Raw genomic sequence first — 17,918 nt, forward strand, 5'->3', positions numbered from 1 at the left:
TACTTGCGGTGATACTCTCCCCTCCCCTGCTCCCCACACCCTCTGCACCTTGGTATGTGCTGTTCCTTCCACTGCCAATGTTTCTCTTTGGCCCCAAGAACCCTCTAATGTACTCTCTGCCCCTATAGATTTGCTTACTCTGGATGTTTCGTGTGAAATCACAGTATGTGGTCCTTGGTGACTGGCTTCTTTCACAGAGCACGGTGTTTTAGACATGTTGTGGACACGTTTTTCCTCCCATGCAGCCATGGTTGGGGATATCGCAGCTAAGGGAGGCTATCTTCTGTGATATAGTCTTTCTACTGCCACCAATGTTGGGAGTGTGTCTCCCATAAACAGGAAAAAACAAACATGGAGACAAACGACGCGTGCTCCCAGCCAAGACCCTGTTTTTCCCACATCTCCCTTCTCCATGGTCCAGCCTGGAAGCTTCTTGAAGGCAGGCACCACAGCCTGGTCAGGCCACCATGTGTCTCACGTCCCCGGCCGGGGCCCCTGAACTGAAGCTGGTGCACATGGGAGGGGGAAGCCGCACCCCCAGGAGGAACCTTCTAGATCCCACCTGCACGTGGCCCGGGACAGCTGGCCAGGTAGGCAGGACCCTCAGACCTATTCTCCTTGGACCCACCTCTTCCTGGCGTCCCTCAGCCTCTGCCCCGCTGGTCCTCTATGCAGTTTTCTCTTTTGATCCCTGGGGCATTGTGTTCCATCTTGTGGCCCGCTTTACTTTCCCCCCTCTCTGTTTCCTTTGCAGAACTCAGTGTTGCTCCCTACCTTGGTTTCTAGCTCCATCTAAACCCTCACCTTTGTTCTGGGAGCAGCGCCTGCAGGAGTCTTCCTCAACGCGGCCAGGCTCTTGGCCTCACTCCGCTGGACGCTGGGGCACAACAGACCAGGGGAGGATTGGGGACCCCTGGACGGGGAGGAGGTGTGCTAAGGCCCTCAGCTCTACCCGCAGGTGGAGCTGGGCGCGTCCTGGCCCTCAGGAAGCCTCTGAGCTCCCAGCGATCACGTGGGGTGGTGGCTGACGATGGCCTCTTCCTGGGACGCTTGGCAGGCTAACCCACTTCGCCCCTGTCAGTGGCCAGCACAAGGCTCAGCCCAGAGGAAGTGCCCACCCACAGAGCATTCATTGCGTTGTAGGGGACCGCACGGATTGAGCAAAGAAAGATGACTCACTCTTCCACTCTCAGCTTGTCTGAGCCTCAGGGCTGGCAGGCGAGGGAAGACCCTCAGAGTCTGTGATGCCTTCCTGTCCGTCCCTCGCGGAGTCCCGTCTTGAGATCACACAGAGAGGACCCGTCCTGTGTTTTAGGGCAAAAAGGGCTGCAGCGGGGTGGGGGGCTGGGGTGTCCACAGTACCTGGGAACCTGCCTTAAGCCCTTCCAGAAATCCACAACAGCCGCCTCCCTGACTGCAGAGAACCACCTCCTTGTTCAGGCCCAGGCTGCCGGAGGTTCTGGGCGGGCTCAGAACAAAATTCCAGGGGCCACTCGCTGGACTAGCAACCAGAGGCCGCCTCCCCCTTGTCTCCCTTCCCTTTCTGCCATCTCGCCTTCCCCTGCAAGTGCCAGCAAGATAGTCCCCGCCCCTCTCTGGGCCTCAGTGTCCCTATCTGGGCAGTGGAAAGTTTGACTCTCTAAGGCTGTGCCGGCCCAGAGACACCAAGGGTCCTTGTGAGAGTGGGAGTGTGTCCCTTCCCCATGCGCGGGGGGGGGGGGGGGGGGGGGGGAGGCGGAGGGGGAGGGGGTTGTGAGGGGGAGGGGGTGCAGCTAGCCCAGCCGTCTACAAGAAAATTGCTCCCTTTGAAGCTTCCAGGGGGGCCGGGAGGCCTGCCCCCTCCCTCCCTTCTTCCCTCCCTCTCTCCTTCCCTCTCCGCCCCACCAGCCCCCTCCCTCCTTTCCTCCCTCCCCGCCCCCTCCCGCCGTCCCCTCCCTGTCGGCCAGCCCGCCCAGCCTTTAGCCTCCCTCCCACCGCCTCTGTCTCCCTCTCTCCACAAACTGCCCAGGAGTGAGCAGCTGCTCTCGGAGGGCCCGACGGAGACGGACAGACACACTGACTGCCTGACACCCAAGCCTGCCAACTAGCCAGCCTGTGCCCGGCCGCTTGCCCTTCCCAGGTAGGGCCCCCACACCAGCCCCACACTGTCCCCACTGTGTCCCCACGCCGGCCTTGAGCTGCCCTCCTTGTCTCATCCCTGGTTCCACTGTGCCCTCGCCATCCTCAAAATGTCCCCACCATCCGCATCCCTACCCTTGTCCCTGCTGCCCCCTCACCCCCCTCTCCCACTCCCAGGCTGTCTGTGATCCCCAGATTCCTGCCAGCGCTGCTGCGGGCTCCTGGCCCGCACCCCTGCGGCCCCCTTAGTGCTTGTCCCTTTTTGCATTTTTTCCCCACCCCCCTTTCCTCTCCCCTCTGACCTCACTCAGCTGCACTCCATATCTGCTCTCCCTGTCTCCCTCTCGGGTTCTTCCCCGTGACTGGCCCCACAGAGCATCGCTCAGGGCATGGCTGGGTGGCTGGCATCCCAGCTCGGCCAGCGGCTCTTCCTTCACCGCCGGTCCCGAGTCCCGAGCGTGCCCCGCACTCCTGCTCTGTGCCTCCACACTGGGAACACGGGTGGGAGGGCTCAGTGCTAGGGAACAGTCCCCACTGTCCCTGGTGTGGGCTCACAGACTTGGTTTCCTAGGCTGCCTGCCCAGGTATTTCTCCCTTACCCACAGGCTAATTCCCTTCCTCTACGTCCTCCTGGCTGAGGTGGAGGTCCACAGGGCCCTGGCCCCCGGGGGCCCTGGGTGGGGCTGCCCGGATGGCTTGGCTCTGTCTGTCCCCAGAACCCCCTTGCACTGAGACTCAGAATGCGGGGCTGTGGGCAGAGAGAAACTCAGGCAACCGTGCCGTGCTACCCTAGGCAGCCTTGGCTTTGGGCCTCGCATGGCTTCTGGGGACCCTGGGGAGAAGTGAGGCCACAGGCCTACTTCCAAACTAGGACACCATTGTCCCAGGATGGGTGCCTTTTTAAAAAATGTTCTATTTACTTATTTGTGAGAGAGAGCATTAGCAGGGGAGGGACAGAGGGAGAGGGTGACACAGAACCCCAAGCAGGCTCCACACTATTACCCCAGAGCCCAACATGGGGCTCGAACCCACGAACCATGAGATCATGACCTGAGCCGAAATCAAGTTGGACGCTTAACCGACTGAGCCCCCCAGGTGCTCCCCAGGATGGGTGCCTTTAAGGATCAGTGAGGTTCAAGAGCTCTCTGACCAATTGCCTTGTCCCCCAGAAGCAGCACCCCCCCCCCCACGGGTGCATGGGGCAACTCTGGAATGGAGAGAGAGCCTCAGGTCAGAATCAAAAGTGTAGTGCAAGGTTACCCCCAAAGTTCTCTGGGAGGGGCCGAGCGGTTCCTGCTGGTCTCACTCCCACTCCATCCATCATACAAAGGGGGCAAGTGAATCCCAGAGACGGGCAGGAACCTACCCACAATTGCACAGCAAGTCAGGTGCAAAGCTGGGGCCAGGACTCAGGGCTCCCGACTGACAAACCCTGGCTATTGACCCCATACCACCCAAGGAAGCCTCAAAGTCACTGGGGCATTGATAATGACAGCCTGTGGCCAACTGCACCTCCTGGGGATTGGAGTCAGAGGTGACAGGGCCACTGGCCCCTGTCCTGCAAGCTCCCAAGATGGCGGGCATGCTGAGGGGCCTGCCAAGCGACTTAAAAGAAGAGCAAAGGAGAATGGAGCTCTCTGTATGTGCCACCGAGTGCCATGGAAGGTTGGGGGATGGGAGCACCCCCTCACTGCTCCGTGGGTGTGGCTGGGGCCTGGGCACTGGTTGGTTCTGCCGAGTGGAGCAGGAGGCCCAGAGTACTCCAGGCCAGGGTCATGGGTTGGGGCGGGTAGGGTAGACCTTGCTCAGGTCAGAGAGACTGTGGCGGAACAGTGTTCACTAAGGGCCACTCTGGCTGCAGATACAGGCCAGTCCTGTCCTCAGCGTGCTCCTGCATCCGTGTCCTCCCCCACTCGCTGGCCTGCCAAGTCTCCACCCTGCAGGGACTGATTGGCATTAAGACAAGCGGGAGATGCTCGGGGCTCCCTGGATGCCAAGAAGGAAGGTTCCTGGGGATCTGCATCCAGGGGCAAAGGTCAGCGGGGAGTGAGAGTGCATAGGCGCAGCTGCAAACACGCACGTGAGCGCCTCCTGGCGACACGCAGCTGCCCTGAGAGAGTGTGCAGGCTGCCCACGTCTGGCCCACGGGACATCATGGTTAGCCTTTGAGGGCAGGACTGGGGGGGCAGGGGGGATGTTGAAAGGACGGCACCACGCCGGACAGCGAGAGCAGACTGGGAGCCAAGGAGCCGCTGCGGAGTGCTGCCCCGGTGGGCCCGGCCCACCTGTTCACTCCCTGGCCCACCTTTAAGCCCCAAGGACCCAGGGCACAGTGGGCATTAACCACCCACCGCTTTCGTGCCCTGCCCTGAAGCAGGGTCCGGAGTCCCCGTTTAGTAGATGGGGAGCCTGAAGCCCAGCTTTTTCGCTGCCGGGCTGGTGGCAGTTCTGTGCAGCCTTATTTCAGAAGCCCAGAAACCTGGCCTGCCGGCCCCTGTGACCAAATTTCTCCCCAGCCCTACCAGTGGCCCTGGCAAACAAGGAAGGACAGGAGGAAAAGGGGCCTTTGAAAGGCCCCAGAGCGTACCTTCCCGGGCTGTGCCAAGTCCCCAGAAGGAGGCGGAGCCTTCCAACAAGGCCCTCCCATCTCTCCCAGCCCCCCTCCTTCCTGGACCGCGTCCCTCTTCCCCTCCTGGGAGAAGCCCCGCAGACACCACAGGTCGGGACTGTTCCAGCAGTCACTTCTCCTCAGTTGCCTGGGGACACAGCCGTGGCACGAGAGAGGGGCGGTCTCCCAGGATTTCCTTGGAGCACACAGGCACAGGCAATGGCTCAGGCGTGTCCACCCTGACCCCGCAGATAGTCCCAGCTGCAGCTCCGGGGCCTCATCTGCTGAGCCACTGGGTCCTTTGTCCTGCATGACCTCAGGGCCCTTCCCTCACCTTCCTTGCACACCTTCCAACACCCCTAATTGTGAGAGAAGTCTTCACATCCCCACCCACCACACCCTTCCCATCTGTCACCCAAGAGTGACAGAGCTTGTTCTCTGCCCAGAGCTGCCTCCTTCCACACCCGTGGGCCCCACTGGTGGGAGCGGACATACCTGCCCAGGGCTTCACTCAAATTGAGGGGCTGGGGATGATGGTCGCTCTCCCAGGGCATCCTCCTATGAGCTGGGGAGGGGGGGGAGGGGGGTAAGCAAAGGCTCCCGCCGAAGGCGGGGTCCTGGCAGCTCTGGCCCCTCCTGTCAGCTGGCACCTGGGGCAGTCTGTGCCCCTCCCCTCCCTCCTGTCGTCTTCTGCCGAGACACTGGGACCCACACCTTGGTCACCCACAGAACACCTTCTGTAAATCCCATCTTAGAGGGAGCCGATAGGGAGCAGGCAGAGGGGGCTCGGCTGGAGGAACGGGGTGGGTGTCTGCTCAGTCCTGTCCCCCCGGGCCTGAGGCCCGTTGAGGCTAGCTGGCCCGCCCCGTGGTCAGGCCCTTCCGTCTTCCAGAGCCCATTTCCCAGTGGCCCCTGCGGGAAGGCCCCTGTGGGCGTGGGGCCTCCTCAGCCACTTCGTCTAGGGGGTGGGTGGCTGTGATCCATCCCCCCAACCTGGGCCCACAGCCCCAGGGTCCCCCGGGGCCTCCTTCACTCCCTCTGGGACTCAAGGCTCCTGGAAGCAGCCTCACACCCACCCCATTTGGCTCCCCCTCCCTCGATCTGCTCTGGGTCGGGGCAGTTGTGGGGTGGCTGCGGAGGGGGCCTTCTCCCCGGGGGCCTACCAGCCTGCAGCATCACTCGGATGACTCACCTGCCTCCTCCCTGTGGTAACACATCTTGAAGTTTTAAGGGGCAGGGCTCTCTACCCAGCTTCCTTGCACCCAGCTCTCCCAGTCCCTGGCATGGGAGAGCCAAACTCTGCAAACACCTGGGGCTGACCTGCAGTTTCCCCCCCCACCACCTGCCCCTTGAGGGTCAGATGGCCAAGGGGGACACAGCAGTCAGAGGCTGAGGTGGCCGCTGGATCGGGAATTTGAGGAAAAGACGTGCGACTTCAAGGAGAGGGGCAGAGGGCAGAGAGAGGCTGGTTCTGGCGGCCCTGTCCTGGGAGACCAGAGGCAAATGTGAGGTTCACCTTCTTGCAGTCTGAGTCCCTGCCTACCTTTGATTACAGTCCGCCAGGACCTTAGAGGCCGCCTGGCTACAAGCAGGCATGCACTGGGGGAGCCCTGTGAGGGGCTCTGAGGGGCCAGAGCCCCTGGCAGAGAGCAGGGAACCTGATGCAGGGAAGGGGATGCAGGAAACCCCGGGCCCAGGAAGGCAAGGGCCTCACTCGCAGGTGCCTGGCCACTCTCCTACCCAGAAAGTGGGGCCAAACCCCCTTGTCTTGGCCTGGCTCAGGTGGGGAGCAAGGCAGGCGGGGCGCCATGCTCTGGGAGCCGGGCTGAGAACATCTCGCTGTGGGGTCTGGGGCCTGCTAGGACCTAAAATGCTCTGGGGCAGTTCCCTGGCCTGGTGACCAGGGGGCTTGATGTCTTTTCCATGTGACATCCCTGCAGGCCCGTAGCCAGCACAAGCAGCAAGGTTGCGATTGGTCAGGTGGGTGTGTTGGGGCCAAGGAGGGGCGTATGGCCCCACCGCCAGTGGGGAGCTCCTGATATTGGCAGTCAGAGAGAGGCATCACGTTGCCAGAGGATTCATGATGCAAGCAAGGGGGCAAAGGACCCACAGAGCAGGGCCCTGCTTTCCAATGGCATCACCTCCCAGCCTAGGTGAGGGAGCTGCCAAGGAGTCTTTCCCAGGGCCCCAGAGGCTGGCCGCCCCCCCCCCCTCACAGCACAAAGAATATAGGGTCTTGTGGCTTTGGGACCTGTGGCAAAGTCTGCAATGACAGAGGGTGGGGCCAGACACAGGCGCAGGTAGGCAGAGTGGAGTCCCAGTTCCACCATTTCCTTATCGTGTAGCCTTGGGCAAGAGTGTGGGGCAAAGTCTGAGCCTCCGTTTACCTATTCAAGCCTCGCTTTCTTCTTTTGGTCATTGGGAGGGCCGTTAAGAAATCATTTGAGCCCCCTGCCCCGCCTCTGGCAGGTAATAACATCCTCCCTCTTCCCCGAAGATTCTAGAACATGGTGAGCAGGGGCTCAGGATTCCTTGTGAGTGGGAGAAGGAGGAAGGACACACAGCCCAGGTGTGAAAGGACCAGGAAACTCAGGATCCCCAGCTGGCTTGGGTCATCTGCTGCCTGACTCCTGGCCAACAGTTTGACTCTCCTGTTTTCCAGAGGTTTCCTGGCAGGGTGGGAGAGGGGTGGATGGCTCTCCTGGACGCTGTGGGGAGAGAGGTCCAGCCTAGCCGGCACCGGCCACCCCACCACCTCCCCGGTACCAGCGCTCTGCACACAGCCAATAGGTTGGCTCCCAGCTGGCTCCCTGGGGCCTCCAACCCCCACATCCAGGTCAAATCCGTACCTGAAGGCTGACAGAGCACAGGACCCAGCTCTGTCCAGTCACACCAGCAGTGCCGGGGCCATGGCAGCAAGGAGCAGCTCGCGCTGTAGCCTAGAGGGCATGCAGGGGCGGAGGGCCCAGCGTGGCCCGGGGTGCGGACACAGATGGGGTGGGGCTCAGGGCCCGCCCCTCCCCTCTCCAGCCACCAGCCGCTCACGCAGTCACCCCTGCATACGTGTGCACGTGCAGGCTTCGGCAGACCCATAGCTGGCACCCAAGTGTAGATGAGATGCTGTCGGGGGTGGCAGGCTGGGGCCTAGGAGGGCAGCGAGGGGCAGCTGGGCGTCAGCCTGCGCACCGTGCCCACCTGCGCAATACGGTTGTGGACAGCGCCCCTGCCCCTGGCCTGTTGTTTGAAGCTGGGCCCTGAGGGCTTTGGTGGACGGAGAGGGGCGGTGGGGGGGGAGGGGGAGGGTACCCTCTGCTCAGCCCGTCTCCCTCCCACCCGTCCCCATCCACGTAGTCCTAGGGATGGGGCAGGGCTAGGGAGACGGTGGCACGCACGCCGGAGTTCAGGTCGGGTTGCTCGGTGGGGCCAGACACCCCGGGCTGAGGCCTCGGGACAGTGCCCGGCGTCTAGGACTTGGCAGCTGCGGGCCACGCATCTGCAAGCAAGCTCCCAGGGCATGCCAGACCTTAAGTCCTGCTCCCGCCGCCCTTGGCCTGGCCTGAATGCCTGGCACGGCACCCCCATGTTCTCAGAGGCCGCCAACGCGTCTTGTTTGGCGCTGACCTGGAACGGTCGCGCTCCGAGGACTGTGCTGGCTTTCGGAGGGCTAGACAAGGAAGGCCCTATTGGTTTGGCGGCACAGCCTCCGGGAAGCCCGGCCTTTTCCCTTGCTCACACCTGTGGGCACCGGGCGGGAGGCCTCACCGCCATTACCACTTCTTTCCTTGGCCCTGAGGGGCGGGGTCCGGCGAGCTCCGAGCACACCGCGATGGGGCTCAAGGCCCTCCCCGAAGTCCTTGGGGACACCCCCTCGGGGTCACCGGCCGGCCGGCCCCCTGCTCCCCGTGCAGTTCTACCCGCCGAGTCTTGTGCCAGCTCCGGGAGTGGAAATGAGGCTCTGCTGGGAAGCCTGCCCAGCCCCCACCCCGCCGGCCTGTCCACTGCCTGGGCCGGGCCAAGAGTGGGGGCGGGGGAGAACCGGCCAAACCTCATCCTCTGCCTCTATCTCGGGGCCCTGCTGTGGGACCTCCAAACCCTCGGCCTCGGTCCCTCCCCCCCAAGAGTGAGCCTGCGCTGGAGCCCAGGGCCCCTCCCTCGGCCTCTCTGTGGCCCCCAGATGCAGCCATGTCAAGCACGGCCGGTTTGAGCTGATTCATCTCCTCTAGAGTCCCCATTGCCCCAGGACGGGTCCTACGAGCCCACTTGGAGCCTGGGTGGCCAGTCCCACCCCAGTGGGCCTTCCCAGCGCCTGCCCGTCCTCTACCCTGGGGGCGGGGGGCAGCCACGGGAGGACAGAGGCTCCCTGGGGAGACCCCCACCCCTTCTCAGCCCCCGCAGGCCAGAAGAGGCCTGTTTCTGCCCACTTTGCCTCACAGCCGCCCCTGGACCCGGCCCGACCACCCCAGCCACCCCCACCTGTCCAGGTGGACCGTGGATCCCAAAGCCTTCCAAGGCTCCCACTGGGCGTTCCAGCCCTGACTCATCCCCCCGTGAGGCAGCAGCTTTGGCAGGGGTGCCGGCAAGAGGGGAACAGTCTCCTCCCTCTCTCCCATTCCATCTTGCTCTCCTGCCTCCGTTCTCCCCTTCCTGCTCTCTCCTACCACTGCCCCTCCTCCCAGCCCTGGGCATCCACTGGCTCCCAGACAAGGGCCCCAAGCAGCGGCAGCAGGCACTCGAGGCCTCGGCCTACCCTGCCGTGTCCCGGAGGTTGCAGAATCAGGGGAAGAAGGAGGGACACACCGTCCAGGTAGGCAAGCACAGGGCCTTCTCCCTACTCGGCCCCATGACCCTCTGGGGGCTCCCCCTGGGTCCTGCTCGGCCAGCCCGGGGCTGGCAAGACCTGGGGCGTGATCGTGGGATCTTGAGGCCCAAAGGAGCCGGGGAGACAGGGTCCTCTCCCGACATGGGGGATCCTCACTCTGCTGTGTGACCTGGGACAGGCAGGCAGCTTCTCTGAGCTCATCACTGGGGGCCAGCCCTCAGGAGGGCTGTTGGGACCTGCTGCGGGTGCTCCGGGGCTGACTCCCCAGCTGAGTCCACTGAACCACGTCCTGGGTCTGTGACCTGTGCCTGACAAGCACACCGCAGCCCTGGCAGCCAGAAAGGCGGCACGCTTCTCTCCCACTCTGTCCTCGGGGATGGCGGGAGCCAGGGCACGCTCTATGACCCCCTCGGGGCTGGCCTGAGGAGTGTGGAAGGGGTTGGCGAGGCTGGGATGGATAGAAAGCCGAGGCTCAGAGCAGTTGTGCCCAGACCTGGAGGTGGCCCCTGGCCTGCCGGTGGGAGGAGCCCAGGGGAGCCTGCAGGGGCCCGGGCTGGCCCAGGGAAGCGGTGGCCAGGGCCACACTGCGCACAAGGTGCCGGCCTAGAGGATGCGGGCTCCGCTCCCCGAGGACTCCTTCCACATTTGCAGCCAGCAGTTGGGCTTAGGGGTCACCCAGACCCACTGAAGCCCCTGACAGCCCTGCCCCCATCCAAAGCGGCCCGAAGTGAGGAGGGACTCCCGGGGGTGGGGTCCAATGGGGGCTACAGGAAGCCCCTGGAAGCCAGCCAGGCTCACTGCCCACAGATGCGCCCAGGGCAGCCTCAGTCACCGGAGCCTGGGAGGGAAGCAGGGCAGGCACACATGCCTGTTTCACGAATGGGGCAAATGAGCCCGGCTGGGACTTTCCCAGGAAATCCGAATTGGTGAGGACGGCGGGAGAGGCAGGGGCCCCGGCCTCTTCCTGTACAGGAACTTCTGGATGGGAGAGGGGAGGAGGGGGGTAAATATGGGCACCTGGGGGCAGGTTCGGGCAGAGGGCAGCCTCCCCCTCACGCCCACCCCACTGCCTGGCCTGGGGGAGCCTTCAGACAAGCCTGATCCTGCCTGCCACCCAGCGGCAGCCTGCTCCCCTCTGGTGGCCTCTCCAGGGGGCTGGGCCACAGGCAGAAGGAAGGCAGGAGCAGATGTGGGAGCCCTGGGGCTCTGCAGGCCAAGCCAGGGGAAGTCTTGTGGGCCAGGAGAGGGTGCTGGGGCCCCGGGGAGCAATGGGAGGGGCCTCACCCCCTCCACCTCAGCGGTTTCGCCCCTGCCAGGGAGGACGCTCCTCTCTTTCTCCACACGGCCTTCCGGGGCTAGCCCAGGTGTCAGCCCAGCGTGCCCAGCCTGGCCTCTTGGCCTCTTGACTTTCTTTGAAAAATGTGGACGTGCTGCAAGGGGGAGCTGAGGCAGGAAAGGAAGTGACTCATGGTGGTCTAACTCCATCCCGACTGCGCCCACATTGCCCTGAGCATGTGGGATTGGCCGTGGCCACAGCAGTACATTCAAATCCAAAGTCTTCAAAGCCTGTAGGGGGCAAATGGTTGCCCTTCCCTCTCTGCCTCCTCTACTCGCTCCACTAGCCTCCAGGAACCCCCCACCACCCCCCCTCCCGGCAGGCTGCCAGCTGACTCAGTGGTGCGTGGAAGACAGCAGAGGAGGGGGTTAGTGCTGCAGACTCGCTAACTGGCAAGGCGATGCACTGCCCATGAACCCCCCAGGCCTGCCTGCGATCAGAGGGGAGCAGAGGGAGGTGTCTCCTGCCTGCCCGCACCCCCTCCCTCTGCCGCCTCCTTCCCTGCCACTCCCACCCTGGGGTCTGGCTGTCCGCAGTGAGGGATGGCGAACGCGGTGCCATCACATGCAAAAGCTCAGCCCCTGGTATTTGGAGGTTTGCCAGGAGGGGGCCCCGAGGGCAGGGACCAGTGGTGGCTGGGCCCTCCTGACAGCCCCTCCTCACCCCGGCCTCCCAGGCATGCCCACCATGTGGCCCCTGTGGCTCCTCGCATCCCTGCTGGCCCTGAGCCAGGCCCTGCCGTTTGAGCAGAAGGGCTTCTGGGACTTCACCCTGGACGACGGGCTGCCCATGCTGAATGACGAGGAGGCTTCAGGTGCCGAGACGACTTCAGGTGTCCCGGACCTGGACTCCCTCACGCCCACCTTCAGCGCCATGTGTCCTTTTGGCTGCCACTGCCACCTGCGGGTCGTTCAGTGCTCCGACCTGGGTCAGTCCCGGGCCCAGGGTGGGACGGGTGCATGAAGGCGCAGGCCCGGCCCTAGCGCCCTACCAAGGAGACACGTGTGTGTCCCGTGGGATGGGCGTGAAAGGGTGGGGTCGGGGATGGGGTGACCCCACACAGGGTCCGGGGACTCCTGGTTTCAGCGCGGAACGCTGTCCAGCTGTTCGTTTGCAACAGAGCAGGGAGTGAGGAGGGCCCTGGTCTACGGTGGAGGCCTTGTGTGGGTGTCCGTGGGCGCCCGTGTCCCCGTGCTCTGAGCTGCTCTGGGGCTGGGGCTGGGGCTGGGGCTGGGGCTGGGGCTCACACTGATGACCGCGGCCCCGGCCCCCAGGTCTGAAGTCTGTGCCCAAGGAGATCTCCCCCGACACAACGCTTCTGGACCTGCAGAACAATGACATCTCCGAGCTCCGCAAGGATGACTTCAAGGGCCTCCAGCACCTTTACGTAAGCCCACCCTGGCCCTTCTGAGGCGCTGCGAGGAGGTGGGCAGTGTGCAGCTGAGGAGTTGGGTGCTTGTGGGTGTGCACATGTATGTGTCGGGTGCGAGAAGGGACTGGGGACCCACAGAGTCCTGCGAGAAGTCTGGAGGCGGGCTTGGTGGGAGCGCCCCAGGTCACGGGTCACATGTGCGGATGTCTGCAGCCCTAAGCACGGGGCAGAATCGCTCCGCCTCGAGGCCTCACTGGCAGCCCCACCGATCACCAGCTCGGGCGGCAAGGGAGGGAGGAAGAGGTGAGGGCAGGGCGGGGAGCTTGTGCCTTTACTTCTCACGCCCCCCTGCCCCAGGCTCTTGTCCTGGTGAACAACAAGATCTCCAAGATCCACGAGAAGGCCTTCAGCCCCCTGCGGAAGCTGCAGAAGCTCTATATCTCCAAGAACCACCTGGTGGAGATCCCTCCCAACCTGCCCAGCTCCCTGGTGGAGCTCCGCATCCATGACAACCGCATCCGCAAGGTGCCAAAGGGCGTGTTTAGTGGGCTGCGCAACATGAACTGCATCGGTGAGTGTGGCATGGACTGTGTCAGTTGTCACCCTGTGGCCAGCAGGAAAGGCTCAGGGAGAGGGGCCTCTTGCAGCCGGAGGGGCTGGGTGCCATGGACAAGCCTGGTGGGCCTCACAGGACATTCTGGAGGCTTGTCTGGGGACATGCCCCAGAGCTGCCAAGGCGAGATGAAGAGAGACCCGGGGACCGTAGAGGGAGGGAAGGGAAAGGGCTAGTGCAGCCAGCCAGCCAGCCAGGGGCCACCAGAGGCCAGGCCAGAGGAGCTGAGTGGGCTGCGGTGGAGCCCCACCTTGATGTCTGGCTCCCCTCCTTTTCCTCCTGCTCCCCTTACCCCCTGAGGCCAATGCCTGGGCCAACGGCCTTGGGAGCTGATGGTCTTGAACAGCCAGGAGTTTGCAATTAGCCCAGTAAATCACTGGAGCTGCTTTCAGGGGTAGATGGGGGAGCAGGACCCATCAGGCCAGCCCAAGTCAGGACCTGGGGCTGTGCGCGTAGCCACCCGGCTCTGGCGTCAGGGCTGAGTGGGGGGCGTCTCTCCTAGAGATGGGCGGGAACCCGCTGGAGAACAGTGGCTTTGAGCCTGGAGCCTTCGATGGCCTGAAGCTCAACTACCTGCGCATCTCTGAGGCCAAGCTCACGGGCATCCCCAAAGGTAGGAAGACAGACCTTTTCCCCCATGCTGTCCAGCCTCCATGGCACAGATGGGCACAGATGGGGGAATCCGGGGACATCTGGAGCCACCAGTCAACTCAGGGAGGGCTTTGGTAGCCCTCTGTTCCCATCTGCGCCCCCCCCCCCACATACAGACCCAGCCCGCACACGTGGCCTCCCCTCCCGCATTCAACTCAGAGCACCCTCTTTTCCTGGCAGACCTCCCCGAGACCCTGAACGAACTCCATCTGGACCACAACAAAATCCAGGCCATCGAGCTGGAGGACCTGCTCCGCTACTCCAAGCTGTACAGGTGGGCTGCGGGTCCCCGTGGGGTGCCCTGCCCCACTGCTCTTTTCTCCCCCAGCGTCTCGGTACGTGTCATGTGCCCTTCGCAGGTTGGGCCTGGGCCACAACCAGATCCGCATGATCGAGAACGGGAGCCTAAGTTTTCTGCCCACCCTGCGGGAGCTGCACTTGGACAATAACAAGCTGTCCAGGGTGCCTTCTGGCCTTCCGGACCTCAAGCTCCTCCAGGTGAGAGCTGGGGGGAGCCCCCATGCCAGGGGATGTAACACAGAGTGGCGCGGGACCTTGCCGTGCGGCCGGCCAGCTGTGTGGTCTGGGCAGCTACTCCTGCTCTCTCTGCCTCTGCCTCCGCATCTGGAAAGAAGCCATCACAAGGATCCCTCCCTCAGTGCCAGCGAGCTGTGCTGAGGAAGTAGGGAAGGCAAGCGGGGACTCCCCAGGGGCTGGCAAGGAAGGCGGGTCATGGGTGGAGAGAGGGTGTGAGGGATGAGCAGGAGCCGGCCTGCTAGACATTGCAGCTGAACGTCTCCTAGGTGGGCGGGACACCAGAAAGGCACGGCAGAGCCGGGGAGGTCAGGGAACAGTGTGCGCACCGGAGGTGCACGGATTTGTGGTGAGACGGACGGGTCCAGCTCGGGGCAGGAAGTAGGCTGATGAGGGGGTGCAGGGTCTTGCCTGGGGTTCTCAGGATCCCCCCCCCCCACCACCACCACCACTCCGGTCCTGGCTTGGCTTCCAGTCTCTTCCTCGGCCCCAATCACACTAGCCAGGAGACCTGCCATTTCTACAGGCTGTCCGGTCAGAGCCAAGTCGGGACAAGCTCTGCATCCGGGGAGGGCGGGGGGAGGGCGGAGCAGCCCGGAAGCTGCCGGGGCGAGGCCCAGGCCCGGCTCAGCGCGCCCTCTAGCGGCCGATGTCCTCTCTGCCTCTAGAGGGCGCTGCTCCAGCCTGAGCACCTCCCCCCCCCCCCCCCCCCCCCGCCCATCGTGGGGTTCCTCACCCTCTCTCTCTCCTGCTTCCTCTGTCCCTCCCCTAGAGAGGGGCTTCGGGAAGTTGAGAGCTGCTAAAGAGCAAGTACCCCTGCGCACTGGACGGAAGAGGGGGCCACGTGCAGGCTCCTTCTCCTGTCATATCTATGGGTCTCTGGAGTGAGAGGCTGCTGCCGGGGGGGCAGGCCCGGAGCCCGGGGAGCCCAGAGGGAGGGCCAGGGACCCTCTGTGAGCCCAAGGTGCCACCTTTCCTGCATCAATACCCACGTCCCATCCCTTGACCCCCGCGTGCCCCTCCCTTCCCACCCACCACACACCACACCGGGGCCCTTCGTCCTGGCCCCTGGTCACATACCAGTGCCTTAATCCCATCCAACAGCCTCGTGACCACCATACCCAAACCTCGCTTTGCTCCTCCCAACAATGGAAGAATCATATCCTGGACCTCAAAGGGCAGGCGCTGTGATTAAATCACACCCATGAGGTGGCCAGAGGGGACCCAGCCCGGAGGGAGGGCCCAAGCCCTCTGTCGTCTGCCCTCTACTTGGCCCACCCAGGGCGGTACAGGTTCGGAGGGCAGTCAGGGGTGACTGGGCCACCGGCACTGGGCCTGAGCCACCTCCCTCTGCCCTCAGGTGGTCTATCTGCACACCAACAACATCACCAAGGTGGGCGTCAACGACTTCTGCCCCGTGGGCTTCGGGGTGAAGCGGGCGTACTACAACGGCATCAGCCTCTTCAATAACCCTGTGCCCTACTGGGAGGTGCAGCCGGCCACTTTCCGCTGCGTCACCGACCGCCTGGCCATCCAGTTTGGCAACTACAAAAAGTAGAGGCAGCAGCGGCCGCTGCGGTGGCCTGGGCGGGGTCTCTGGGGAGCGCAGCAGACATCCCGAAGGGGAGGGCAGAGCGAGGGAGGGAAGCCAGTGCCCAGCTGCACCCAACCCAGCCCCCGCCCTTGATCCTGGACCCCAACGCGCTGCCTCCTGACGCCCTCATCCCGACTCCCAGGCGTGCAGATGGGGCACAAGACCCAGCCGCCGTCACGTGTGCCTTGGCTTCAGAGCTGCCCCTGCCCCCCACTTCATAGCCACTCAGAGCACCCTCATAAAGCTTTCTTCCCATTCACCCTGAGATCAAGTCACCCAAGGCTCCGGTCCAAGGAAGACGGTCCCTGGGTCTAGGGGGTGGGAAGGGGCTAAGAGGGAGGAAACAGCCCACCCCACCTGCCTGGCACGAATTCCTTCTTCTCATGTACTTCCAGCTTCCAACCCTCCTTAGCCTGGCCTGCTACCCCTGGCCTTCCATGCTCCCCCTGCCCTTCTGCAAGTTCACGGCCCATCTACCCCAGCCTCCTTGCTCTACTGGCCTCTAGACCAGTGTCTTCCTGTCTGTTTCTCTGTCTCTCTCTGTCCCTCTCTCTGTCTCCATCCGTCTCTCTCATCCTCCCTCTCCTCGCTCACATCACTGAGCTGGGTCTGGTGTCTGTCTCGCTGGGCTTCTGCCCAGCCCCAACCTAGGCAAGCCAGGGGGCAGAGGGCAGCTGCCCCCAAGCCTGCCCTGCCCAGACTCTGCCCCCCCACCCCGAGTCTGGACAGTCCTGGAGGAAGCCAGCATGTGGAGGTGATGCACCCTGCGCGCAGTCCACAGTCCGAAGGGGAGCACTGGCCCAAGAAAAGGCCCAGCATCCCGCTGGAGTCGGCAGCCAATTTTCCTTGGCCTTTCCCGCCCCGCACGATGGCTAGTTCCCCCCTCCCTTCACCTTCTGGCCCCTGGTATGGTGGGGGTTTCGAGCAATCACACCCAGCTTGAGGAGGAGCTGCTTCTGAGGTCGGTTGTTGTCTTTCAATTAAAGAAACACTGTGCACTATGGCTGTGTGCGCCACCGCTCTCGGGTGGCATTGGGGACTGAGCAGACAGGGGTGGGGGGGGGGGGTGGAGAGGCACGATGTGCGGCTGCGGCTGGCGGCCAGGCTCTGCCTGTTCGTGTCCACTCTAAGCCTCGGGCTTCCTCTTTCTTGCTTTCCCTGCACTCAGGCAAGAGTCCCCAGTACCTCCAGGTCTGAGACTGGACAAGAAGGCCCCTTCCACTTCTTTCTAGGCACTTCCATTGCCCCAGCTGTCCTTCTCCTGGGCTCCTAAAGCAGGCCTGGCTGAGGGAGCATCTGCCCACCCAGAGTGGAGCATTTGCCAAGCACCAGCCAGCCGAAGAGCCCCAGATGAGACTCTCACCCTGAGAGGGGAGCCTGGAAGTCCTAGGGGCCCCGCATGCCTGTCCTAATGGGATTTGCCGGCTCAGAATGAGGTTAGATCCTGGCCGCTGTCAAAGCTGTGTGCGGCATCCAAGTCAGCACCAGGGGGCGCACTGCCACGCAGGCTGGGCCTCCTAGGGCCGCAAGTTGTGCGAGGCCGCCTGTGCTGGCCTGGCCTGGCCTCAGGGCAGACACACTGCGTGCCAGCAGAGCCAAGCCCAGGTTGCCATATTCTGTCAGTGGCTGCCAAGAAAGGACCCAGAACATGGCCAAAGAAACCTACTAGCTGGGGATACAGGACTGCCCCAGAAAGGGCAGCATGAGACAGACGGTCCCCGGAGCGATGTGCCCTCAGACGGCAAGCCCAGAAGACCATCGGCATCACAGCCGTGATGCTCCACGGCAATTTCTGCTGAGCCGGGCAGGCTCAGGGCAGGGGCACTGACCAGGGTCCACCAGTCACTGCCTCAGTCAAGTCCCCTCACTGGCCAGAAGAGGGACAGCCAGCACTGGGGCCCGGAAGAGACAGAAACATGGAGTCCGGTGGGAATGGCGGGTCACCTGGCAGAGCAGGGGACAGCGCCCTGCAGGCGGGACCCACACTCTGCCCGCACCAGAGGCGTCGAGGTACCCAGGGGACCACTTGGGCCCGTGGCAGGAGCCCAGGGAGGCAAACAGGGCCACACGCCACAAGAGCTTGTGAGTTGTGGTTGGAAAATGGGGTTCCCTACCCAGAGCAGTTGGTCAGAGATGAATCACTTAGGCTCACTGTGCCGTCCAGTGTGTTGCAAACTATTGGAGGAGGATGATGACCATGGTCATACAAAAGGTGAGAGTGATCGGGCTTAAAAATCAAACCCATGGCAACCCCAAGGCGATCCGTGCCAGGC

The 17,918-nt window shown here is 63.5% G+C and overlaps 1 protein-coding gene across 2 annotated transcripts; it reads left to right on the top strand.

Annotated features, from left to right (window-relative positions):
• The first annotated feature begins 1,959 nt into the window (after window positions 1–1,959).
• On the top strand, window positions 1,960–16,646 carry BGN (biglycan). 2 transcript variants are annotated; one of them, XM_027053343.2, is made up of 9 exons: window positions 1,985–2,119; window positions 9,403–9,530; window positions 11,558–11,809; window positions 12,156–12,268; window positions 12,611–12,824; window positions 13,369–13,479; window positions 13,698–13,791; window positions 13,877–14,015; window positions 15,412–16,646. In XM_027053343.2, exons 3-9 carry the CDS (start codon window positions 11,560–11,562, stop codon window positions 15,607–15,609), a joined length of 1,119 nt encoding a protein of 372 aa, XP_026909144.1. In that variant the 5' UTR covers window positions 1,985–2,119; window positions 9,403–9,530; window positions 11,558–11,559; the 3' UTR covers window positions 15,610–16,646. The 2 variants fall into 2 exon arrangements, with proteins under 2 accessions (XP_026909143.1, XP_026909144.1); XM_027053342.2 differs by lacking the exon at window positions 9,403–9,530 and having other exon boundaries at window positions 1,960–2,119.
• Window positions 16,647–17,918: the final 1,272 nt, after the last annotated feature.

Source organism: Acinonyx jubatus, chromosome X (assembly GCF_027475565.1).
Source record: "Acinonyx jubatus isolate Ajub_Pintada_27869175 chromosome X, VMU_Ajub_asm_v1.0, whole genome shotgun sequence".
Taxonomy (NCBI): domain Eukaryota; kingdom Metazoa; phylum Chordata; class Mammalia; order Carnivora; family Felidae; genus Acinonyx; species Acinonyx jubatus.